We start from the raw sequence: 27,158 nt of genomic DNA, 5'->3' as shown, positions 1-27,158 counted from the left end.
CACGCGGGTCCTCGCTGGGCGGGGCTGCTGGGTCCCCGGGCGGTCTCAGCGAGACCCTAGTCTGGGAGAATCAGGCACGTGGCCGGCTCTCTCCCGCCCCCACCCCCACCCCTATCTCAGGGCCCCCCTTTTCTTGATCAAGTTCAAGATCGGGGTCCTTAGCGCGCTGCCCCCCCTGCCCCCTCCTCTCCCCTCCCCCTCCCTATATTCCGTACCATCTCGCCTCTTCACTCTTCCTTTGTCTCTTTCCCACCACTTAGTTTACACCCTCCCATGCTCCCCTTCTTCCTCCCTGGCGGGCGCCTGGGACTCCAAGATGCGTTCACCTGTCCGACCCAAACATTTCTGCGATCGGGAGCGCTCGCCGCCGACTCGCTCTCTGCTCCCTCCCGGCCACCCCCACCCACTCCTCCCGCCGGTCATTGTGCTCCTCTAGACCACACCGTACCGGCTCCTTACGGCGCGCGAGCTACAGTTGTAAAGTAATAGGATAACATCACGAATGCTGCTCCATCCCAGACCTGGGCGCGTACTGTCCGCGGGGACACAGCGTGGCAGGAGAGGGAAGACCCAGGCGGATCTGAGACGCCGTCCTCCGCACAGGCGGACCTTGTCCGCCTGGCGTGCTGGAGAAGACCGCGTGGGGCGTCGCGGGGTGGGGGGTGGAGGACCCTGGACCTGCGAGCAACCTCAGACTCAGCCTAGAACAGAACTCGCTTGTCCCCAAACAGCACAATTAGACCCCAACAGACAAGATGGGTCAAGGGCAGACGTCCCCCTCCTCAGATTCACAACCTCCGTTACCACGCATCAGCTTTCAGGAAAAGCTTGTGCTTTAACAGGGATAAGGAGCTGCCCTCGTGGAATTCTGTGAGGAAATGGCCAAAAAACAAAACAAAAATACCAACAACGATCCCACCTCCTGGTCCCTCTAGTCGCATCCGAAAAAGAAGGGCAATTTCTACTGACTTCACGCTACAACTCATTCACAGTAGAACAGCAAAGAAAAAACAAAAAACAAGACAGCCATCTCGATTGTTTGCAATTTTGAAACAGACTGCCTTTAACCCTCCAACTTTTTTTCTCTAAAAGCCTTTTTCTTTCTTTCACTGAAAGCTTTGCATTGTGAGCAATCCGAGGTAAACAAGGCTCCCTCTACAGGTGTGAGTGGGAAGTACAACACAGGTTCAGAGCTCAGGATTCACCCCTTAGAAAAATAGAAGGATGGCAACATATCAAATTAAAGGCAGACAGACTTGTCCCACACGTGCTAAAGATTTGTCAATATAGAACTTACACTTTATTTTTAAAAGAGGGTGTAAGCATGTTACTCATTAGCGCCTTTTATTCCTAAAATCCAATGTGTTTTCAAACCAATGCACCCTTCCCAGTTTTCTCTAATAGATCTTCTTGCCCATTGTCGTGGGGACAGCCTGGAGGCTGCATCACCTGAATGTCCACACATGTTGGTGCCCAATAATGATTTTTAGAATTTTAATTAGTGGCCATGACTCTCCAGTTCATCCAGGGAAATGCGGGCGTTTCCAACATGGGAAATGCCCTTCCTCACTTTGAAAATGAGATAATTCAGGCCCGGATTTCCCATCTCTTCCCACCACATTTCTAGAGACCTTTGACTTCTCTTGGCCTGATTCACTATTTCACAGCAGTGGTGGACATCTGGGCTTGAAATATAAAGCCAAATCCAGCTGAAGTTCAAAGGTGGAATTGAACCCAGATAACCCACCTCCTTTCTGACTAATAAAAGAGAGCCAGTACCGCCCAGGAGAGCAGAGCAGTGATTTTCTCTAGGCATGAAATGTGAACTCATTTACCATCCCTGAGATAAAACAGCCTCAGCCCCACTCAACCCACAGAAAGCAGTTGGGAGCCCTAGAGAAACCTGGCTGTTTAGCAGCACCGAAAATTAGGTGAATTTTCATGTGTGCTGAAGCCTGCAGAAATCTCCCAGATCCTTATTCCTGCAGGAGTGGCCACTCCTTGAGTAACCTTGTGCTGGTTGTTTTCAGTGTCCTTGTGCCTTTGGACAACTCCCTCGATCCTTAAAGTGGCCACAGCACGGGTCCCAACAAGGAATGGCATGACCTAGTTTCTTGACCACTAATTCTCCCAAGGATGCGACCTTCCTTCTTTCGGCCCCAGTCTTGGTGGGAGAGTATGGCAGGGAAGGCTGCTCCCATCTGCTTCAGAGGGCAGTACTGCCTTCATGTCCCCTTCATGTCAGGCTCTGCAAGCAGTGGGTGCTTTTTTTTTTTTTTTAATGTTTATTTATTTTGAGAGAGAGAGAGCAAGTGGAGGAGGGGCAGAGGGAAAGGAAGACAGAGAATCCCAAGCAGGCTCCACACTGAGCTCGAGCTCATGAACCGTGAGATCATGACCTGAGCTGAAATCAAGAGTAGGATGCTCAACTGACTGAGCCAGCCAGGCGCCCCAACAGTAGGGGTTTTTGTAAGTGGACAATTGGCAGGGCATTTGCTCTATAGGACTTCTTAAGCAGCAAACTCCTCCAGACAGACTCCTATATGACATGAGACATCCCCCCCACAAGTAGGGACCTGGCCAAGGGGATCAAGGGTTTGTTACTATTAGGAAAAACAGGAGCTTAGTCTGATCGGAGAGGATACCGTTCAAGCATCTCAGAGCATTTAAAAACCCATCTATCCCTATATATTACTTACTTATGATGGAAGAGAACATGTACCTGCACAATAGAGAGACTGGCAGACACCCATAACCATGCGATCAAATTCAGGAGCCCCCTGAAGTGGGGCCACCTGACATGATGTGCTCACCTCCTGAAGAGATGCAATCATCACCCACGTTGTGTTCTCCAAAACGCATAACCTGAATCTGACTATGAAGAGACACCCAGACAAGAAATCTAGAGAGACTCTCTACAACACGACTGTCCAGGACTCTTCAAAAAGATTCATTGTTATTAATTCGGGTGTTCTAAACCCTGAGAGTAAAGAGAAATAACAACTAAATGCAAAGTTTGAATCCTGGTTGGATCCTGGAAGCAAGGAGTAAGATGGAGATGGGGCGAAGGAGAGGCACAGGAAGTCGGGGCGAGGGATTGAGTGGAGACGGGTTGAGGGTGGAGACAAGGGTGGGCTCTGGGCTGAGTGGTCAGAGAAGGACCCTCTCAGGAATAAGCCAATGTGTGCCCTGACCCCAGGGTGGCTGAAGTGGACAACTGGGTGAAGACCTGGGGGCACAGTCTTCCAGGCAGAGGGAAGAGCTGGTGCCAAGGCCCTGAGGTAGGAAGGGACTTGGCATGTCTGAGGAACAGAAAGGTGAGCAGTGTGACCAGAGCAAGATGGGCCGGGGTCGGGGGGATAAAGGTGAGAGGGTATTCAGGGCCAAGCATGCAGGGCCATGTACACCACTGTAAAGTACGTGGATTTTATTCTAAGAGTGAGGAAATGATGCAATATGAATTATGTTTTTAGATCAGAGGAGATGAGATTATAAGGAAGCAAGAGTGACAGCAGGGAGACCAGTGAGGAGGTCCAATAGAGTCTAGCCAAATGGGACTGGTTCAAATTCTGGTTCTGACACTCAAGTGACTTTGGGCACCACACTTAAATCTCTTTAAGCCTCAGTTTCCTGATCTACAAAGTGGATAATAAGAGTGTGGTTAATGTAGTATTTGACACCAAATTTCCCCTTTCAAATTGGACACTGTGGTGGCCAGCCTCCAAGATGGCTCCGTGTGATCCTCACCTCCTGGTATCACGCCCTAGTGCCCCGTCACAATGGTCACAATGCATAGGGCTGTGCAAGCTATTAGATATTGTGGAAATGAGGGTGAATGACTTCTGAGGTTAGGTCATAAAATGCAGCTGGATATCCTCCTGAGGGGTAGTGTTTGGCAAATGGTAGCTTTTATCATCATCATCAGGATTCTGAATTTTCACAATGATAACCCCCCAACCCCCTGCACAAATGCTGCACTGGTTTACTCAGCCACCAGTGACGGGTGGCAATTCCCATTTCATGGCATGCTTGTCAGTGCTTAGTATTAGCAATCTCTTCTGTCTTTACCAATCTGAGAGGTGAAAAATAGTATCTCTTATTTTCCTTTGCCTCTCTTCATTTGGCAGTGTGAGTGTATATGTATGTGTATCATGTATTTATCGGTCACTTGCATTTCTTAGAACAACCTGTTCATATTCTTTGCCCATCTTTCTATTTGGGTTGGTGGTATTTTTTAAAAAAATGTTATTAAAAAATGTTTTTTGACATTTATTTTTGAGAGAGAGAGAGAGAAAGAGAGAAAGAAAGAAAGGAAGAGAGAAAGAAAGAAAGAAAGAAAGAAAGAAAGAAAGAAAGAAAGAAAGAAAATGTGAGTGGGAGAGGGGCAGAGAGAGACAGAGACACAGATCCGAAGCAGGCTCCAGGCTCTGAGATGTCAGCACAAAGCCCAATGCACGGCTCAAACTCCTGAGCTGTGAGATCATGACCTGAGCTAAAGTTGGATGCTCAACCGATTGAGCCGCCCAGGCGCCCTGGTGGTCTTTTTTTTTATGAAGGAAATTTAATCTTTTGTCATATATTTTGCAAATATGTTGTCCTTTTGTTGTCTTTTTTATTTTATTTGTGATGAGATTATTTTGCCATATGGAAAATTTTTATTTTTATATCCTCTCAATTTTTTTTTTTTTTTTCTGTTAGGGCTTAAAGGTTTCAGGCCAAAACAAAGGTTTTTCCCACTCTAAGATTATAAAAGTAATTCACCCATATTTTCTTGCAGAGCACTTATAGCTCCATTATATTAAATCTTTTTCTTTCTTTTTTTTTTTTTAAATAAGCTCTATGCCCAATGTGGGGCTTGAACTCAGGACCCTGAGATCAAGAGTCACATGCTCTACTGAGTGAGCCCACCAGGTGCCCCAAATCTTCATTCAATCTGTAATTTATCTCCATATAAGTAGTGAGGTCTACTACTAAACCTAGTTTGTATTTTTTTAAGAGGTTCTCCAAGTTGTCCCAATACCATCTTTTAAATAATTCATCTTTGTCCATGGGTTAGAAATGCCACCATTATAGCACACTACACTAATTTTCCCTTATTTTTAGAATCATCTATTCTATTTTATTGATCTATTCCTGTCCCAGTATTATAGCTCTAGAATATATTTTAATATCTAGTAGGGCTGACATCCACCTCTATCCCCCAAGAGCTGTCCAATTAAACCCAGGCCGTAACAGAGAGGTGCCCTAGGTGCAGACAATCATGGAGAAAGGAGGGGCTTGGGGTAGGAGGTTCTTGGAAGAGATGACATCCATCTGAACCAAAGAAGGCAGGAGGAATGTGACAGGTGGCAAGTAGGGAGGGCATCTCAGCAGGAAGAGGAGCATGGATGGAAGCACCAAGGGCTTCACACATGCCTGAATTCAAAACACCTGATCTGTGGATTGGGGCCTAGCTTGGCTTCTCCATCTATTCTTGGCATTGGCTGATTTTTGCACAGCTGGCTGCAACCTCATAGTCAGTTTGACCACTTTGCTGAAATCTAGAAGAACTGTCCAATACTGTGTCCTCATTCCTTCTCTGTTTAGATAAATTTCCCACGTGAATATAACTAAAAGGGCCTGGCTTGTGGAAATGTACTTTCCTAACAACCACAACAAAAGGTAGAAATTACACTTTCACCCAATCTCCTTTTCAGTGATGTGTTGCTTTAAAGTGTCATCAGTTAATCTCTGTTCATGTCGCTCTCCCACTCCAAAACCTTCAATGGCTCCCAGTTGCTGGCAGAATCAAGTTGCAGCTCAATGGCCTCGTGTTCGAGGCCTTCCACAGCCCTGCTGGCCTTGTATCCTTCTGTTCCAAGTGGTGAACTCTGCTTCAGAGAGACTCACTATCTTCTGTTCCCCAATCACCCATGTGTGACCCCCTCCATTCCTTTGATCATGCATGCTTTCGGGCACATGTTCTTTCCACAAATATGTATAGATCCCCTATCACATGCCATGCACCATGAAAAGTATGGGAGACCCAGCAATGAACAATACAGATATAAGTCTGTCCACTCAGAGCCTGCAGGCCAGCAGGAGAGAGAGAGAGAGAGAGAGAGAGAGAGAGAGAGAGAGATTAAGCAAATGACCACATGGTTTCTGGTCACAGGATGTACATTCAGTTTGTACTTGACAGTTGTGGGGCCTGTTGAGAACAAAGTCCCCGGCATGTAAGAGGGACATACTGGATCCTGGAGGGATCCACTGAGGAGGTGACATTTAAGTTGGGCATTGAAGGATGCATGCTAGAAAGGTGCTTTCGGCCATCAGCAAAGACCCCCTCCACCCTTGCCAAATCTGGAACCCTCTGAACCTGGAGCAGCCAATTTCGCAGACCACGCGGCTGGCTCTTGTGGCAGGTCTCCGTTACTCCCGTTACCTAATGTGCTTGTACTTCCTGTTTCCTGCTTTAGACCTCCTTTCCCCAACTGGACCATGAACTCTCAGGGCTAGGACAGGCTCTTAGGCGGCACAGTCCCCGGCAGAACTCCTCACTGCATCACTCAGGACCCCGTTTCGCCCTCCGCCCAGTACAGCTCTGAGCTCCACGACGCAGCTCTGAATTAGGCACACCATCTGCAACCCAGGCCGCATTTTGTAACTCCCGCAGAGCACGCGCTCCCCCCTCCTCTCTCTTCCTGCGTTGTAGCACCTTTGGAGAGGCTCAGCCAAAAAGCCAAGGCCGGCTGCAACCCAGCACTTCCGCTCCTAGGTACGCACACAACAAACCAAAGGGAGACGGTCCCTACCGAACACATTCTAGAAGGATCACAGAACACTATTCGCAGGAGCCCCAACCCGGAAGCCACCCGAGTGAACGCTAACGGAGACCGGCTGGCCGTGGCTCCACACATGCTGTGGAATACCCCTCGGCGACAGAGGGAGCACCACACAGATGATGCTCACAAACTCAGGCTTGTGAGTGAAGATGCGCATGTTATATGATTCTATTCACAGTCACTTCTAGAATAGGAAAAACCAATGTATGCTATTAGAGGCCAGGGTGGTGGTCACCCTTGGTGGGGGTGGTGACTGGGAGGGGGCACAGGGGGTCTCTGGGGTGCTGACAATGTTCTGTTTCTTGATCTGAGAATTGGTCACAGGAGGTGGATTCAGTCTGGAGAAACTTACTGAGCTGTCCACTTAAACGATGTGTGCTCTTTTCTGTTTGAGTGGTATAGTTTAATGAAAGTTTGGAAAAGGAAAAAAAAAAAAAAAAAGCTGGAGCCAGTTACCATGGTCGAGCAGCCTGGAGCTTGGTGTGCTCAATTAACTGCGACCCACTCTGTGCCAGGCACTTACGCTGGGTGGTAGTATATGTTACCTTATTGAATCAGCCAAATAGCAAGGTTGATATTAATTGCCGTTGTGTAATGACAAGTAGGGGCTCTGGGAGGAAGATTAAATGACTCATCCAGTCACCCAACAGTGAGGAAGCTGGCATTCAGAGGCCAGGGGACATGCCCGCAGTCACAGAGCTGGAAGCTAGTGGCCGTGCTGGGGTTCGAACCAGGGTATGTGGGTCCCCAGAGTGTGGGGAGTACCCTGCTGAGGCAGGACCGCTGAGTCGGACCATGTGGTGTCATACTTCACCGACCTGCAGCACAGAAAGACAAAGCCCCAGAGCAAGTCTGGGCCCTCAGAGGTCTCCCTCGGGCTGAGCACTGGCAAGGGGCTGGGGCTGCTCCCCCCTGGTGGGACCCCAAGGCTTCTCCATGCAACCCCTGAGGGAAGCTGGGCCTGGGGCCTTTCCTTAGCTCTTCAGCAGGTGATGGGAGGAGAGGCCAGGGCCCCTCTGCCAGATGCTGCAGCTACCGGATGCTGCTCCAAGGAAGACAGGCTCGGCTGTGGGGACAGGTTGCCAAGAGAAAGGGGCGGGTGGCACTTCCCCTTTTCGGCCTGCATCCTCCGTGACAGAGCCCGAGGCTGGGAGGTGTGTGGGTCATGGCCAAGGGTTCTGGGGGCAGAGCTACAGCACGGAGAACTTTCTGACGGCTGGAGTCCTGTGCCTGGTGGGCAGCGCCGGGGTGGGGGTACAGCTGGGGAGCAGGTGACTGGGTGTGTTCTGTTTACATTCAGGCCCTTCCTTGATGTGACCTCAGGCAGGCAACCTAACCTCTTTAACTTTGTTTTCTCATCTCTAAGATGGGGGGACAACAGGGACTAGCTCTGAAGGCTGCTGTGAGGTTTGAATGCAGTGATGCATTTAAATAAGTAGTTTGTAATAAAGGCATCAGCCAAAATACTTTCACCGAGTCCCCGCTGTGTGCTGGGTCCTGCCCCACGTGCCAGGACTGCGGTGCTGGGATAAGGGGACCCAGACCCATCCCTCTGAAGCTGTTAGTGCTGGTGCCACTGGGGGCCTTGTCTCTATATTTGCTCACTCTCACCTTCCTTTTCCTTTCTCTCCTCCTTCCTCTTCCCTTGGGAAGTAATAGCATAATGTTAGAGGGAACAGGGCTCTCTTGCACTAGCTCTAAGACCTTGGATAAGTTACCTGAGCTCTCTGAGACTGAGCCTAGTTTCCCTAGCCACGTGGGGGACCTGGCACACAGAAGGCCTCCAACAACCATTCCTTCTCTCTTCCTTCCTCTCCTTCTTCTCTTCTTCTCCCTCCCTGCTTCTCCTCTGTTCCCCTCCCTTCTTATTATTTTCTCCCACCTGATCCTTTGGCATCTTAATAACCCAAGTGCATTATCAAGCTCAATTGATGGCACCCAGGCCATGGGAGATACTGTGGACTAACTTATCTGATACCCAAACTCGACATTTCTCCTTTCCTTTTCTCAACTAGAGAGGGTAGAAAAACAAAATTCTTTCTTTCAAAGCCTCCCTTGCAGCTGGAGGTAGCCATGTGACATTGGCCGATGTGATGTCAACAAAAGTCTATTGGCGATTTTCTGGGAAAGCTTTTGCTTTGCTGGACTAAGCTTACACCACCCCTTCCCATCTTCCTCTCACCTTGAATGTGGACAAGATGGTTGGAGCAACAGCAGCCAACTTGCAAGCATGAGGAAAAGGTCAGCAACATCAGAGACATCAACAACATTGTAGACATTAACCCCAACAATGGCTCCTCCGCTCGTCTTGTTTCAGCAGTAAAAAAAAAGCTTCAAGTTTGGCTGTACAGTCAGCTGACTTTTTGCTCTTATAGTCAGGAGCATGCATCTCTGAATGATTCATGGGATTCCTGTTTGTGGTTGGACTGGACAGCAAGGACCCCACTCCTATGTGGCTTTTTCTCTAGAATGTAGACTCCTTAAAAAGACTGAGGAAGGCGGCTATGTCCAGGCACCTGCTGTGCACGCGTGGTGCCTGGGAGAAGACAAGCTCTTATTTCCCTTCCCTATGAACTCTGCAGGAGGGGACGGTGCCAAGGCTATTGCACGGTTGTGCCTGGGCACTTCCTGAGCCACAGCACTGCACCAGTTAAAACATATCTTCTGTTTCTATGCTATTTTTTTCTTGAGGCACTTAAGAGACATTCCAAAGATCCAAGCCTTAAAACACCATGGGGCTAGCATGGGCTCAGTTACTCATTTCCACCGAGGAGGAAACTACAGGAGAGAGAGGAGTCCTGGCCTGAAGCCAGGCTGCTTGTGGTTATGCTGGGCTGAGCCCTTCTGCCTGTCTTTAGCACCTCAGCCCAAAGCTTTCTAGGCCCTGTTTTTGGGGTCCTATGGAAGGGTGGAGGGGGTGCCGCCTGGGCATAGGAGAGGAAGGTGGGCAGAGCTATGGGCCCCTCTGCCAGCTTTGCCGGCAACATGCCCGCCTGTTGCTGCCCCTTGATATGCTGGACTTCCTCCCCAAAAGAACTTCCTTGAAGGAAGGGGTTCCTCTGTCAAAAGGCAAACTTTGGAAACCACTAAAGCCTGGCCTAAATCTGCTGTTTCAGTAACAGGGAAACTGCAGCACAGAGAAGTGAAAGTCAGATAGCTGGTCAGGGGCAGGGCCACACCTATAACCCGAGTCCCCGGACACCCTCTTGGGTGCTCATCTCTGCTCGTCACCACCCCCAGTAAAGCCACCAGTCTCCTCTGGTGGAGGAAAATGCAGCCTAGGGTTTCACACTGAACACGACAAACTTCATATCCAGCTGGTGGGCCCAGAGGGGGCTGTCCTCTGCAGACCGCTCAAGCTTGTTCAAGCGTGTCTCCACCTCACTCCCTCTGTCCTAGCCCCCTTGCTGTTCCACCCCAGGGCCTTTGCACTGGTGTCTGCTCCACCTGGCAAGCCTTTTCTCCTTCACTGCCCCACGTCTGGCTACTTCTTACCATTCAGGTCTGACTACTTCATATCCATCTGGGCTTGGATTGCCACCTGTTCAGAGAGGGCTTCTCACCCAGAGGTGCAGTCTATCAACTCTCCCTATTTTAATTCTCTGCCCCAAACTTCTCACTTTTGTGTATTTTTTCTTATTGATTTGTTTATCATCCCTACAGCCTGGGAGTTCCCCGAGAACAGGATCCTTATGTGTCTCTTTCGCTGCTGTGTCTTCTTTGCTCAGGACATAGTAGGACATAGTGTCCAGAACATAGTAGGAACTTCAGTGACTTTTGAATGACGGAAGGAAGAAAAAATGTTAAAGCTGTACAAACACAGGGTCACTGGGAGGGCACGGGTCTGGTGGGCTGTGAGCAGAAGCCGCGGGCCTGTGTCTCTTCCGTCTGAGTGGAGGTGGGGGGACGACCGGCTGCCAGGGGTCCGTGCCTGGTCACCCTGAGTGACACAAAGCAGCCGGCACAAATTCACAGTGCAGCACTGTGCCATCCCACCCTCAAAAAAGAAAAAAAGAAAAGGCTGCTAATGAGGTAAACACAATCATAACCAGGAAAATCTTGGCCATGCCTCTTTGCGTTCACCCAAAGCCATTATCTCTAATTGATCTCCAGACATCAGCTGCTGAAGCGTCTGAACTCCTCCCGCATCCCCCAGGTCTGGTTACAGAGCCCTGGCTCACCCACCCACAGGCCCACCCAGTGGGGTCACATCTCCCCCAGCAGCTCTTTGCTGGGGTGCCGGGACCCATCTGCCCCCCATGTGGGAAGGAGCAATCAGGGCGGTAAGAGTCGGGGGTGGGGGGTCAAGAACCTATGGAAAACCACAACCCACAGATGCTCAGCTGCCAGGGGCCCAGAGACCTATATTTCAGGGCCTTCAGTGGGAGGCTAGACAAAGCCACCAGGGGACTTGCCGCCCCCCCCCCCAAATGTGACAGAAAACAGGGAGGGCTGGAGAAAGCACGCTGCCCCAAATAACCTACTTGCTCTAGATGGAAGATACCTTGAAAACTGGGGTTAGGAGTTCAGTTGTGAAAAACAGCAACGACAATGACCCAATGGGACTTGGTCACAAGACAGGGCCCCTCTGGGCCTCAGTCAGGCTGGGCCCAGAGAAGGGAGGGGGGTGTCACAAGGTCAGCTGTCGGTTCAGTGACCATCTGGATGTTTTGAGTTGCTCCTTCCTGGCCCAGCCCAGCCCAGGAGAGACACCTCCTTTCCTGCTGGATCTCTCTTGTCCTTAAAGACAGAGCAGGAGTCAGCTCCCCAGGGTGCCTCCCAGGGGCGGTTTACAGTCAGAGTCTGAGGAGACAGAGCTGCTTCCCATTCAGGAGGCCCAGGTAGCAGCTCCTGACCTTGCTCCCAGTTTTTCCCTTGACACAGATAAAGCATCTCCGGGCTAGCCTAGCATGCAGGATTCTGCTCGTGGTACCAGGCGGCTCTCCTGCCTGTACCAGTAAATTATGGGCACTGTGTACATTTTTTTTTCCTGGATAATGAAGTTGAAAGGCCAGGTCGGCATCTTCACATGCCGGGGTGGATGTCAGCAGCCTGGAAGGGCACTGAGCCTTTAAAAACTGATGGGGACGTAGGGCGCCTGGGTGGCTCAGTCAGTTGAGCATCTGACTCTTGGTTTCAGCTCAGGTCATGATTTCACAGTTTGTGGGTTCAAGCCCTGTGTGGGGTTGTCATGCTGGTATTCTCTTTCTCTCTCTCCCCATCTCTCTCCGCCCCTCCCCCCACTCACTGTCTTTCTTTCAAAAAAAATACAATAAATTAAAAAAATAAAAACTGATGGGGACAATGAGCTGTTTAGGTTTCAGGTATCTACTGACTCCATCAGGCAACTGGCTTTTGAGACAGGATGTTGGTTGTTTTCTGCTTTTTTCCCACACAACTTCAGGGAAGCAGGAAGACAGAAGAGATACAGATCTCTATGAACCCCAGGCTGTCCTAGCAAAATAGCCATAATGCTCATTTTCTTTGAGTACCTGGAAACTGCAGCAAGTTTCTAGAAAGTACCTGAGTATACTCAATAGTATGTATTAATCTCTAAAACAATGCCCTATCACAAAGATGTTTAGGGGTACCTGGCTGGCTCAGTCAGTACAGTATGCAACTCTTGATCTGGGGGTTGTGAGTTCACATCAGGTTAGAGCCTACTTAAAATAAAATAAAATAAAATAAAATAAAATAAAATAAAATAACGTTTGGGAGTGGGCTCTTCACTCCCTTATTTGTCCTCTCAAAGAGGTTGCCAAGAAAACCATCCCTCTCAAATTTAGAAATGCCCTATTTTGCTTGACATCATCCTTAGGAGGATGGGAATGCTGGGCTGTCCATGTTTATAGCCCCCAGATAACGCTGGGGTCATGATGCTCCTGGCTCATAGTCCACCCCTGTTTTTTGGTGAACAGAAAGGCCTGCAGTAAAAGTGTCTTGACTTAATATTTACTTGGTTAGATCAACAGTGCCTTGGGCATCTGGGTGACTCAGTCGGTTACGTGTCCGACTTCATCTCAGGTCATGATTTCATGGCTTCTGAGTTCGAGCCCCGCATCGGGCTCTGTGCTGACAGCTCAGAGCCTGGAGCCTGCTTTGGAGTCTGTGTCTCCCTCTCTCTCTGCCCCTCCTCTGCTCATGCTCTGTCTCTCAAAAATGAATAAATGTTAAAAAAAAAAAAAAAAAAACAAACACCAAAGCCCGGTGCCTCTGTTATCTTTCCCCCACCAAGAATGGGATACAAAAATTTTCAGGCATTAAACATTTTTTTTTTCAAATAACTTTCTTTTCAAGCCAAGATAACTTGGAAAAGATGGACAACAAGGAAGGGAACCATTCCTACCAGATACTAAATAGACAAAGAGTCCAATGGGCTGAATAGAAGTAGATTCTGTTTCAGATGGAAATTTAGTAAATTATAAAGGTGGCATCTCAAATCAATGGGGAGAAAATAGATTCTTTAATAAGTGATGCTTCCACAGAAGGGTAAAACAGGATCTGTGTCTCGGAATATACCCGGATAAGCTCCAAATGGATCAAAGATTAATTGAAAAATAAAAACGTGCTTATTTTTTGCTCCTTCTGCTTAGATGGTCTAAAAGGAAGGAAACTCCAGTAGCAATAAGCACACCTAGCACCCAGATCATGGTTTTTAATACAATTCTTCAATAAAAGGAACCAGAGCTCCTTTGAGATATAGCTGATCTGGGATTGGGGCAGGAAATATACAAGATGGGCCTGGAGCATCTCACAGTGCCAGAAAGTAAATGAAACCCTACGAAGAACAAACCCCAAGACCCCTCCATCAGGGTTTGTCAGAAGAGCACAGGAGCCAACTGAAGGAGCTCCCAGTGACTAAAGTTGGAACAGTTTCAGCATCAAGATAAATAAAGTAGTATTGGATTATAACCCAAAGTATAAAATAAATAGTCATATAAATTACTGAACGATTAAATAAATTTACAAATGAGGTAGAAGGGACAAATGTCCCATGTCAAAGAATTCCAAATAATATATGTAGATACCTCGCCCTCAAGTAAGGAAATTATAACCCCCACTCCTTAGGTATGGGCTGTACATAGTGACTTCCTTCCTGGAGAGGGGGGAAAAGTGCAGCTTTACAGTTTTGAAACCTGACAAACATTATCTCAGCCAGGTGTGACCAAGGCCAACAGCAATGGTCATGAATCATGTTGACAGTATGTACCCCTGCTATAATGTGGTAAAAATCACACTCTATGTCTGTGGTCTTCCTCTTAATAGCCCATAACCTCAGCTTTATATTGAGAAAAATATCAGACAAACTCCAGAATTCTACACAATACCTGACCAGTAGGTCAAAACTGTCAAGGTCATCAAAAACAAGTAAAAGCTGAGGAACTGTCATAGCCAAGAAGAGCTTCAGGAGACACGACAACTAAATGTAAAGTGGTATCCCCAACAGGATTATGGAACTGAAAAAAGGAAATCAGGTAAAAACTAAGGAAATCTAAATAAACTATGGACTTTAGTTACCAATAATGTGTCAGTATTGGTTCATTAGTGGTAACAAATGTATTGTAACCACGTAAGACGTTAATAGTATGGGAAACTGGGTGTGCGTGTGCGTGGGGGGGGGGTGTAATGTGGGAATTCTATACCATCGTCTCAATTTTTCTGTAAACCTAAAACTTTTCTAAAAAGCAGTCTATTAAAAAAATGAAAACATGAAAGTACTGAAGGAGAACATGGAAGTGGAGTTACTTAGCTTTTTAAAGAGTCAAATGCAGAAGCCATTAAAGAAAAAAAGATAAATTTGAGCACATAAAGACAAAAATAAAAATGACAAAACACACACATCGTAAGCAAGATCAAAAGGTAGAAGGTGAAGGTTGGAAAAAAGAGGCAATGGCTAACTCTGGGGAATCAAAAGAAAGAAAATGTAATCATAGTATGCTCATAAGGCTTAGCTATGAATAATCTATGCACAGTCATAATAATATAGATAATGAAGTGATTTATCCAAATAGAGAGGTATGGAGAATATTGAGGGATGCAGGAAGGGGAAATAATATATGTATTTATGAAAGGGTATAATAGTATAAATATCTATCTTATACAGCAAGAAATTGAACAACATCAATCCAAACAGCCCAAATTAAAAAACCAAGAACTAGCAGCACGAGCGTATGTTATTTAGAAAAAAAAGGTAAAACCAGAAGAGAGAGCTAAAAGATAACTAAGAGGCTGTCTCTGAAAAGAAGAAATTAAAGTGGGAAGGCCAGGGCAGGGTCTGCTGTTTTTCTATCTGATTTTTAAAATATATATTCTTTTGATAAAAATAAAAATGAATACAAATAAACAAAAACAAAAAAAGATAAAGGGCCACCTGAGATGCTGTTTCTGAAACTGAACCACCCTGGAATTATGGGGGAGGGTCTGAGGGGCACAGGGCAGAATCTGAGGGCAACTACCCCACCTGCACATCATCTCACAGCAGAAATGCTCTAAGGATCATTCTTTGCCTGGAAAAATCCAAACAGCAGCCTTGGTCAAGGTCAATATTTCAGTTGCTTTTTGTTTTTCTTGCCGCAGCACAAACCTTCCACAGTGCCAGGGATTTACTGAGACAGGAAAAAGTTTGGGCTATAGCTTCTCAGATCTTGAAAATGGAGCCAGGGCCATTTCAGGTCCTTTTTGGACTCTCATGGAGTCAAGCTGCACCCCTTCAGTTCAACCACATAACAAGTCATAGGTGGGCTGATCCCAGAGGCTTGTTAAGGGTGTCTGAGAGGCGGGAAGCAAGAGATGAAGCAAGAGAAGGAAGCCAGGAAGACCAGGACTTGGGAGGAAAGGAGGAGGCTGGGAACTGAGAAAGCAGTCCAGTATGCCTTGGTGGATGAGCCCAGTCAGGAGAGGAGGAGAAGGACTAAAATCCAGGTAGCCAAGGAGCAGATCCACATTCTTACAGGTTCTTCAGGGTCCACGCCACATTCTGTTCCATGCACATTTCCAGAGAGCAAACAGAAATGCTCAAAGTTTGAAGATACTGGTCTAGAGAAGTGGCTACAGCAAGACAGTACCACAAATGACAAAAGGTGAAGAGAATGATGATGGGGACACAGAAGAAGGATGCTGCCTCTCATGGTGAAGCTTAAAGGCGCTACTTATGTTCCACAGGACCAACCACCTCCTCAACCTCCCCCAAGGGCAGACTTCCAAGGTCAAGAGGCTCTGAAATCTTACTGGGAAACTGCCTTTGATCAACATGAAATATCTCACTTTGCCCTATTTAATGCTTTTTTTTGCCTTAAACATTTGCTTGTTTGACAGGAGCAACACTGCCTTCTCTTTCTCTTGATTTCATCTTAGTTTTTGTGTCATTAAAAAAATGTCTTTTGTTTGCCATTAAAAAAAACAAACCTTATCTGAGCCTCTTTTTTTTTTTTTTTTTTAAATTCTCTGCAGTGGAATTTAATCCATTTACATTTACTGTGATTTACTGGCATTTGGTCTTGTTCCTACTAGCTTATTTATGTTTTCTACTTATTATATCTCTTTTTAGTTGTTTCTTCTTTTATTCCCTCATTTAATTACTCTTGCTGCATTGGTCAAGTTTTCTTTATTTCTTTTATTTTCTCTAGGGATTGAAAAGTTCTAAATTCTAGTTCTGTTGCATGGAGATTACTGTTTAATTTTAAAGAAATACTTCAGAACCTCTGCTTTCTTAAGAGACCACCAAAGGTTACATACACTGAGCCACAGCAGGGGACATGGAAATGATTTTTTTCTGTTATTTTCCCCCTGAGTTCACATCTTGCCTGGGCTGCAAGACAGCCTGAGGAGGGGGAAGGAAGAGATTCTTTGATCATTATTGTTATTTTTTTAAAGTAATCTCTACACCCAATGTGGGGCTTGAACTCATGACTGCAAGATCGAGAGTTGCATGCTCTTTGGACTGAGCCAGCCAGGTGCCCCAGAGATCATTATTGTTACCAAGCTCTTAAATCTGGATCAGAGTCAGTGCTCATGGGTTCTCCACAAGTAAGAGCCCTATGAGTCAGGCACTGTTTAAGTTAAGCAACAGGCTCTCACTTCTTCTTTGGGTCCCCCCATTTCTTGGGGTCCTTCTGAGGTTGAGAGTGTTCATGAGAAAAGAAAGCCACAAAGAGGGTTAAGGACTCAGGGAGAGAAGGAACAGAGCCCTGATTTAATTCTTCCTTGTCCTGCAACCTGGTCCAATAGATTAAAAAGTGAGTGTGGTTAGCCAAAAAGTGGACACAGCCCAAACGTTCATCAGTGGGTGAAGGGATACATAAAATATGGTTTGGTAAGTAATGGAATATTAGTCAGCCATAAAAAGGAATGAAGTTCTGACACATGCAACAACACGAGCGGACCTTGGACACACATTACACTAAGTGAAGTCAGCCAGACACAGAAGGACAAAGATTAATTATGTGATTCCACTTATATGAGGTCCCTAGGTGGTCATATTTATAGAGACAAAAAGTAAAACCTAGGTGGTTACCAGGGGCTGGAGGAGGGGAGAACGGGGAGTTATTGCTTAATGGTTATAGACCTTCTGTTCAGGGTGATGAAAAACTTTTGGAGATAGTGGTGCTGTTTGCATAACATTGTGAATGTACTTAATGCCACTGAACTGTGCATTTAAAAATGGTTAAAGTGGGGGTACCTGGGTGACTTAGTTGGTTAAGTGTCTGACTCTTGATTTCGGCTCAGGTAATAATCTCATGGTTCCCGAGTTCAGGCCTCTCATCGGGCCCTGTGTTGGCAGTGAGGAGCCTGCTTAGGATTCTCTCTCTCCTCTCTCACTGCCCCTCCCCCCCCCCTCTCTCTTTCTCTCTCTCTCTCTCTGTCTCTCTCTCTCTCTCAAAATAAATAAATAAGCTTAAAAAAATGGTTAGGGCTGCCTGGGTGGGTCAGTCGGTTGAGCGTCTGACCCTTGATTTCAGCCCAGGTCATGATCTTATGGCTTGTGAGTTCAAACCTGGCATCGGGCTCTGTGCTGACAGTGCAGAGCCTGCTTGGGATTCTCTCTCTTCCCTCTCTCTCTGTCCCTGCCCCACTCACACACACATACTCTCTCTCTCTCTTAAAATAAATAAATTTTTAAAAATTTAAAAACAATGGTTAAAATGGCAGAGCGCCTGCCTGGCTCAGTCCAAAGAGCATGCAACTCTTGATATTGGCCGAGGTTGTGAGTTAGAGCCCCACACTGGGTGTAGGGATTAATAAAAAAATAAATAAATAAACTTTAAAAAAATGGTCAAAATGGCAGACTTTAAATTACAAATATTTTATCACAATTAAAAAACAAAGTGAATGTGGAGAACTTTTTGGAGTGGGCTTGTTTTCTCCTGCACTTAGGGAGGTTGGGACCTGAGAAAGTTCCACACTTGGACTGTGCTCACTTCCTGCCCCCATCCGTGCCTCGCTCCCCAGTGCTGGCTGAGGAAAGGGCTCTCCTGTGGCCTCACTGCCAAGAGAGACCCATGCTCTGAGCCTCCTCCTCCTCCTCTGTCTCCTTTCTCCTACTTTCCCCAAACTGGCTGTGGCCTTCACCAGCTCAGCGTCTCCTAGAGCTGTCGACTCTCAGCTTCCCTCACCTGGGCCCTCTTTGCCAGATGGGCTACAATGAGAGGCCCGAATCTCATTTTAAAATAAGCAAATGTCCCCTGAACCACCTGGCAGATTCCTGGCCCCTTCTGGCCTCTGTTTTCTGTCTGGGTCACAGTTCCATGGCTGTTGTCCCGTCTGTTAAGAAGAGTTCCTTGAGAACAACTATACTTCTTATTCAACTTTACGGCCCTGGTCTCTTGCACAAGGTCATCCACTGTGTCTATTAAACACAAGGTGCATTAACAGCAGGAGAGGTCACTCCATAGTTCTAACGTGCCAGGCGCTGTGCTAAGCACTGATCTTGCCTCGCATCATTTACCTCTTGGAATAACTCTATGAGTTAGGTGTATTATTACTACTCTCGAGTAATAAAGCACAGAGAGTGAAGCAATTTTCCCAAAGTCACATAGCTGGTAGGTGGTGGAATTGGTGCCGTCAACCTGCCTTTAGGGTGTTTGCATAGGTGGGGGGCTGGCGTCCTGGCTAAGAACAGTGCTGCTCCAACAGGCCGGCTGCAAGGAGCATGAGGGCCCAAGCTCTGGAGACTCAGGGGGCGGTGGACCTTCCAGGCCCCACATGTTTGCTGGGGCCTTCAAGGTCCTCCCACACCCTCTGGGCCGGGAGAAAGGCAGTAGAAAGGGAGGCAGAGGTTAACGGAGACAAGTAAGAGCTTCCGTCACTGGGGCTTAAACAATGGAGCAGCACCACTACACCGGCTGCTGGGAGAATGATTAAAACCATTAGTAGGACATTAGAACAGCTCCAGGAACTGGAGAAGGGGAGGTCTAAGAAGGTCTGACAGCCTTCCCACTCCGGACAGAGCAAGAACAGAAACCACCACCACCGACAAAAACAAATAGTCCAGAGGTCTCAGCCTCCACTTCTATAAAATGGAAGTATGTGTCAGAAGAAAGAATACAATCTGTCTCCCTCCTTCCAGATCGGGACATGATTTCTATAATAGGGTCTTGGGTCAAACACTGGGATCTAAGAAAAGATCGGGATAACATCACCCGTAATGTGCATATCAAATTATACACGTACCCCCGCAGATAACTGAGCATACACGAGGTAGGGGTAACCATCCTCCCAACCCCAGCCCCCTGCCAAATTCCTCTTGTGATATTTCCTTAAGCATCATGTATTTATTTTTTTTTCAAAAATTTTTTTAATGTTTATTTATTTTTGAGACAGAGAGAGACAGAGCATGAACGGGGGAGGGTCAGAGAGAGGGAGACACAGAATGGGAAACAGGCTCCAGGCTCCGAGCTGTCAGCACAGAGCCGGACGCGGGGCTCGAACTCACGGACCGCGAGATCATGACCTGAGCCGAAGTCGGCCGCCCAACCGACTGAGCCACCCAGGCACCCCAAGCATCATGTATTTAAAGCAGATCCCAGTTCCCAGGCCAAACAAAAGACCCTTGACGTGCTCTGCCAGAATCTCTGCCGAGGACATTTTCCCCCCTCCAACCCCCTGGGTGACACACCTGCTTCAGATTCTAATGAGCACATCCTCATCCAGTAAGTGTGGAGAGAAGCAGGGCTTGGGGCTCTGGCAGGTGCACAGGTTCAGGGATGGAGGAGATCTGAGTTTCATTCATGTCAGTGGTTGTGTGACCTCGAGCAAGTGCTGAACCTTTCTGAGCCTGAGCTATGGAATCTGCAAAATGAGAATAATGGGACCCTGCAGGGCTGTGAGGGCAAAGGGTAAAGTGTGAAGTGCTGGACACAGAACAAGTGCCTAAATTAATAACCCAGTGCCTACAATAGCATCCACCTGGCTCACTTCCTTGTCCCTCCTCCGTCCCTCCTCTAAAACCCCAGAGTGTTGATTTGGGTTTTCCTTATCTCTATCACTGAACTCTGAGAGCCAGCAGGGCATAGACTCGCCTCTGTTCACCACTGTTCCCTTAGCGCCTACAACCATGTCTGGCTACAGTGTGCAATGGACAGAAGGATGGATGGATGGTTGGGTGGATGGATGGGTGAGTGGATGGATGAGTGGGTGGATGGGTGGATGGGTGGATGGATGAGTGGATGGATGGGTGAAGGAGCGAGGGAATGGCAGGAAAATTATATAACCAGTTTATTTGGTAGGTGGGAAATATCTTGGCCAAGAGGGTAAAGAGACTCTGATAACATGGAAAATCAGCATCAGAAAAGTAAAGCACCCACCCACCCTGCTCCTGGGTGGCTCAGTTGGTTGAGTGTCTGACTTCAGCTCAGGTCATGATCTTGCGATTTGTGGGTTCAAGTCCCCACCATCAGCTCTGTGCTGACAGCTCAGAGCCTGGAGCCTGCTTCAGATTCTGTGTCTCCCTCTCTCTCTGCCCCTCCCCCACTTGCACTCTGTTTCTCTCTCTCTCTCAAAAATAGATAACCATTAAAAAAAATTTTTTTTTTGAAAGAAGAAAAGCAAAGCACGGTGTTTGTGCAGGATAATCCCCTTTCTGTTCAACAGTCTGGAAGGCTGGACCCCAAAATCTCAGTGACTTGAGTGGTGGGATGGTGGTGATTTTTATCACCATGCTTTTGCTTTTGACTACTGAGGTCAGGTGCTACCTGTGTAATTAAAAGAAGTACGGGGACACCTGGGTGGCTTAGTCGGTTAAGCGTCTGACTTCTGCTTAGGTCATGATCTAACGGTTCATGAGTTCGAGCCCCACGTTAGACTCTCTGCTGTCAGCACAGAGCCCACTTTGGATCCTCTGCCCTCTGCCCTTTGTCCCTCCCCTCCTTGTGCTCTCTCTCTCAAAAATAAATAAACATTAAAAAACATTTCTTAAAAAAAAAAAGAGGGGGGTGCTTGGGTGGCTCAGTCGGTTAAGCGTCCGACTTCAACTCAGGTCACGATCTCGCGGTGTGTGAGTTCGAGCCCCACGTCGGGCTCTGGGCTGAGGGCTCGGAGCCTGGAGCCTGCTTCCGATTCTGTGTCTCCCTCTCTGCCCCTCCCCTGTTCATTCTCTGTCTCTCTCCGTCTCAAAAATAAATAAACGTTAAAAAAAAAAAAAAGAGGTATGAAACCAGCGGCCACATAAAGAGGAGACCCTAGCACTCCTCTTCGGTGCATCTTGCACACAGCCCTAAAGGGGGATGTGCCAGGCCAGCCGTTGTGGATGGCACTTGTCCTGTGAGTGTGGCACGTCTCCCTGAGACCTCATCTTATGACGGAATGCTACAGAGCATTCTCCGAGAGACAGTCCGCAACTTATGAGATCCTCCTACCCCGCCCCCTATAAGAAAATGTTTTCTTCATCAGTACAACAAAATGTGATTTCAGTTTTATGTCTTTATTAGAGTTTCCCCAAGCAAGGGGGAAAAAGGATTTTATCAGACTACAGTCCCCTATTTTCAGCTCAATGTGGCCCCTGCGATGATAGCTCCCAGGTTCTGTGTCTTAGGATGGAGGTCCTGGAAGGCTGGTGTCTGATCCCCAAATGTCTTGCATGTTGAGGACACCATTAATATTTGCTGCATTGAATCAGACCTCAAGAAGAATCTTTTCCCTTTGTGTGAATATTGTTATTAGATTTTCATATTACCTAATATCCTCTGTGGAGAAGGGCCCATTTCCCGGCATATTAATTTGACACAATTGGACAAGTAACATGATTCTGTCCAGTTCGCAAGTAAATCCCACCACCTGTTCATTGTCTGCTAGAAGCAAAGTGAGGGCAACATGTTCTACCTGCCTTACTGTTTGTCTCCTGGATATCAAATGCTGGAAAAAATGAATTATTGGGATTTTTCTTACCCGGAGTTTTTAGATGGAGGGTTTTGTTTGGCATTAATAAATTATCACTTATCCAGCTCCTGTTACATTAGAATTAGGTTTATTTTCCGTAGGGCCTGCAGGAGTGACCTGCAAACACTTAGGCCCTCTGTCAGCATTTCGGGGCCAGAGGAGGCTTCAGGGAATGAAGCCGCTTTCAGAGCCTCGGCGGCGGCACACGAGACGTGACAGCGGCAGAGGCAGGCCCCTGGCTGCGTGTTCGCACGGCACGCCATTCACTGGCCCCGAGGAGAGCCCGACTCCCACTTCCCCCCGGGGAACAAGCTACCAATTCCAATAAATGTATTTTTAGTTCCAACTCAAACCGAAGAATCAAAGACTTCTGGGTCCTTGGCCCTTCCTTGCTCCTACAGATAAATAATCTGATGAGCGATGCGATTTCTGGTTTCACCATGTGCCCAGCCATAGAACAGGGATGGCCTGAGCGAGTGAGGCCTTGCGAGCTCACCGCTCTGCGGGGAGTGCTGGAGCCCAGCAGATGCCAAGCCCTAGGCTCGGGGAGGGACGCTGCCTCTCCTGCCCGGTGTATGCAAGGAAGGTCGACACCTTTGATCTCCTGCAGCACAGGGGACAGGAGAAGAGCGGATACCGTCCCAGGGCCCCCACCCGGGAAACTGGGAATGGAGGCGAGGAAGGCAGAGTCGACTCTGAGACACTTGCTGTCAATTTCAGTCCCAGCTGGACTCTCAGAGCACCCTGGAGAGAAACACCTTCCCACAACCCGCCTTTCCTTTGTGAGTGGCCCAAACCTCACCAGGGTATTTTATCCATCTTGTTTCATGAACTTTGGTTCATTCACAGATACCCAAGTGCTTCTTTGCCCAACACTTGTGTCTTCCACCTCTTTCTTCAGGAACAGAATACCTCACACTCCCTGCACTGGCCACATCAGCCTCTCAGGTTCTCAGAGGCACCGTCCTCCCTCAAGCCACAGGACCTCGGCACAAGCGGTTTCCTTAGCCTGGAGCTCTTCCCTTCGGACCTCCACCTCAGCTCAAGCACCCCTTTCTGAAGCAAAGCCCTGCCTCGGTCCACCCCTCATGCCCATCTAAGAGTACTCATGGACTGTGTGTCCTCCCGTGTGGCACTTGTCGTAGCTTCCCTGTGATAACCGATTCATCTTTCCCTCCGATTATTTATCGTTACCTCCTCTGAGCTGGGCCCTTGTGTGTGATTCTTTTTCATTAGTGTCTATTTCCCCCAAATCATAAGAAGGGCTAGTAATGGTAGCTCCGAAGACTTGCGCATCCCTAGATGAGCTCACGGGGCGGGGCTCCATAAGTATTTGCTGAAGGATTAAATCCTTGCAAATGCACCTGGCCGATAGTTGTAATTCCCCACAGATAGCAAGAATTCGTATCACGAAGCAAAATAGCACAGCATCCAGTAATGGGGCTACCCTGACCACTACTGGTCCTGGTGGCGATCTGAATCTAGCATCGTTCTGTGGGAAAGAAAGAGGCACGAGGCTGGACCGCCAGCTGTTTGAGTGGCTGTGCGCTTCATGGTGACGGATGGGAATGGTGAAAAGAAGGTGAGAGAAGCCAGGTGCTTATGACTGTGTGGATGGTTACGGGAAAGGAAATTACTCTTCAGCGTAGTCAGAGGTCTCGCACTGAACCTGCATGGTGGTGTTTAGATTCTGTAACTATTAACAAAAACACTGCCATATTATTGGCATTCCTGCACAGAAACAATTTTACCGTTGTGAGTTAGAAACCCCCACATCCTTTCCCCCACTGACATTATTTTTGAGTACGTGAAGCTTCTTAGGGATGTAACCATCATAGAGGAGACTATGTCAGGCGAGAAGATGCGGGAGGCACAGAGACACAAACAGCCCTAGCATCCAGAGCAAGGCTTATTTTGTTCAACCTTTATGGGCCGGGCATGGTACGGGGCTGGGAGGACATCCCTCCTCCTTGGGGGAGGGCAGAATGGGTCATGCTCAAGCAGGCCAGCTCAAATCCTCCAGTGGGTGCCACGGCCCCAGATGCAACCTAAACATCCTGCTACATCACCTTGGAGCTGGCTGTGGAGCCATCACCCACTCTGCGTACACACACTCAGGTTGTCAAGGAGACCAGCAGTACGCGGGACAGCGTGCACCCAGGGCCGGAAGTCAGACTCTCGGTGGGGGTGGGGAGGAAGAACCCATTCCCCTAGGGAGGCCTCAAAGGTCTAGTAGGTTCATACGTCACAACAGATGAGAAGATGTGAAGCTGTGTGAGAAATTATTACTCTGATTTTAGGCAGTGGTGGAGGGAGGGGGTGGCATTCACCTAGTCCTTCCTTGAAGGACAGTCATGCTACTTGCTTTGCAAAGGGCTAGAAGGTAGACTGTGTGGGGAAGCTGGCAAGAGCAGTTTTCTTTTCAGAGCCAGTTTCCATGGTGCCTGACAACACTTGGCAATCCACAGCTGGGGAGTCTTGGACAGCCAGGGGGGCCCAGGGCCTTATCTCACCCGGGCCACCCTCCAAGGCCTCTGGCCTCTCTGGGCCCCCAGAGTGAGAGGCCACAGGTGAGCAGCCAGGGCACCTCTCTCTCTCTCTTTCTCTCTCATGCCTCCCTGGGGAAAGGAGGTGAGTGACACAGCAGACAAAGGGCAAAAAGCAGAGAGAGAACAACCTAAGGGCCAAGGTCTACAGCTCATGCACACCCCCTCCTTCACCCCTGCCCTTGGGGAAAGTTCTGTGAAGCATGAGCTTCCTGAGTTTCACTGAAGACCTGGCAGGGCTGTCTGCCCAGCAGATCCCTAACTAAGAACACATTCTTTCCACCCCCACACTCCTCAGCCTGGACTGCAAGGACCAGATAACCACGTACGGTCCCCTTCGATTCCCAGTGTGTTTACACCTGCTGTGGTCCCCACATCCTAGAAAGGACCAACTGCACCCAGACAGGTTGGGACACTTCCAGGCGGGACGAAGAGAGGAGAGACATGTGCCTTACCTGTTCCTGGGAGTTCATCACTCGCAACTTCATCTGCTTCAGGTACGTGGAGGTAAGGGGCATGTTGTAATCGATAATCCCGGAGACCAGAGGAGAAGGAGGTTCGTTTTCTGGCAGGAAGAACAAAAGGAAGCCACTTTCAGTCTGGGCCAGGGGCCCCCTGGCAGGCACCACACCCTGTCACCCACACAGAGCCTAAGGAGGAGGAAGGAACATGCCAGAGCTCACAAGCTGGCGGCTCACCTACCACATCTGGCCTGTGGATGCAGACTGTGAGGCCCTGAAAATATTGTTCAGTTAGGTGCCGGTGTTTAGCAAGTGTTCGCATGCTAAAAATCGGGACTATCTGGCTTCCTTGGAAGCTGCAAGGTCTGGTCACACAGGGCCCATGCTCCCACCTGGCCACCTACCAGGGCAGCCTTGCAGCAGCCACTTTAGCCAGCGTGTGAACTCTCCATTTTGCCACAGTCCCTACCGGTTCCTATGCGCATTTTCACCACTTGATTATGACACTTGCCGGGCCCTCAAAGGCATTTTCGTTTCCAGCTCTGGTCTAAGCCAGCTTCCTGGTGCACACCTGCCACCACCACCTGACCCCATCTCCCACTCCAACAGCGTCCCCCAAAAGCACTGTCAGGTACCATATGGCTCACAGGTCTGGGCCAGGCCTCCACTATCCCCTCCCAAATTCTGGTTCCTCCTTAATCACACGGAGAGGAGCTCTGTTCCCCCCATTTATTGCTTTCTTGTCCTGAAGATCAAAGTCACGCATGTTCTTTTTGTAAAGCATTTGCAAAATGTGGAAAAATGTAAAGGCCAAAAAAAACCAAAAACCAAAAAACCACCCAAAACCAATAACTGCACCGAGCAGCTTGACATATGCTTCTGTTTATTTTTTCTCTGTGACTTCTCTTCTTTACGCACTTGATATTAAAATGCATACAGAAAATTATAGTTTGCTTAAAAACATTTTTTCCCACTTAACATTGTCACGGTCATTTCCCCCACCATCAAAAATCTTGTTTTGCTTTGCAAACAGTGTTTTTATGGCTGTGTACTATTTTATCATAACTTGCTCAAGTCATTGCTTATGATTGGCCATTCAGGTTGTTTCCTATTGGAGGCTATTATAAACAGTACTACAGGGAACATCTTTATTCATGAATATTGGTCTGTATTTCTAATTGTTTCCCAAAAAATGGAATTTGGGGGCCGAAGGGTAGGACTGTTCCAGAACTCTTAAAGTCTCCAGCTGAGCTGCCTTCTGCAGAGGCTGCTGCAGTGGATGGTGCCCAGTCACTGTGTTCTGCGTCTGAGGCCCCACCGTGGGCGTCATAAGGGACAGACTAAAATGGCACAGTAATAAGTCAAGGAAGACGGGGAGCAGGACTGAAAGGGAGCCCAGCCCGTTGCCCCTTTTCCCATTCCAGCTTTCTCTGCAGATGCCCCCTGCTATGACCAGTCTCAAAACCCTGGAGTCACCAGCTGGGACCTTTCACACAAAGCGGGGCCTCCTTTGGTCATTTAGTCACTTGACCCAGCTTCACCCTCCGCCTGGGGCATAGTCTTGGTTACCTGTTCTCCGGCCTCCTCTTCCTGCCTCCAAGACTCCAGGCCTTTGGCCCGAAGTCCCCCCTGGTGCTCAGTTCTGTTCATGGGCTGGGATTTGAGCAGTGTGAGGAGAAGGAGGAGAAGCAGGAGCGACTTGTGGACTTGCCAAAGCTTGCTCTCCACCACTGCCACCACCACCATCGTGCCGGAGAGACGGGCTCAGGGGCAAGCGGGTGCTGGGGCCTCGGTGGAGGAATGCGGGAGCCAGGGCCCAGGCCAGGAAGGTCCCTTCGACCTTGGAGACGCTATGCTGAGTAAAAGAAGCCAGCCACACAAGGACAAATACGCTAGGATTCCACTTAGCTGGACTATCGAGAGCAGGCCCGGTCACTGAGACAGAGGGTTGAACA

The 27,158-nt window shown here is 48.2% G+C and overlaps 1 protein-coding gene across 8 annotated transcripts in view; it reads right to left on the bottom strand.

The window, feature by feature from the left end:
* The window catches only part of NOL4L (nucleolar protein 4 like), a 126,954-nt gene that overhangs the window by 37,791 nt on the left and 62,005 nt on the right, over positions 1 to 27,158 (bottom strand). For all 8 annotated transcript variants that reach the window (XR_006215519.1, XM_042980646.1, XM_042980651.1 and 5 more), the window contains one exon: positions 25,198 to 25,307. Coding sequence is in view for 7 of the 8 variants with exons in the window: in XM_042980646.1 (XP_042836580.1) it covers positions 25,198 to 25,307 (110 nt within the window). In the remaining variant the exon portion in view is untranslated. The remainder of the gene's footprint in view (positions 1 to 25,197; positions 25,308 to 27,158) is intronic.

This window comes from Panthera tigris, chromosome A3 (genome assembly GCF_018350195.1).
Source record: "Panthera tigris isolate Pti1 chromosome A3, P.tigris_Pti1_mat1.1, whole genome shotgun sequence".
Taxonomy (NCBI): Eukaryota; Metazoa; Chordata; class Mammalia; order Carnivora; family Felidae; genus Panthera; species Panthera tigris.
The sequence above is the reverse complement of the archived record's forward strand: the minus strand, read 5'-3'. Positions and strand labels throughout refer to the sequence as shown.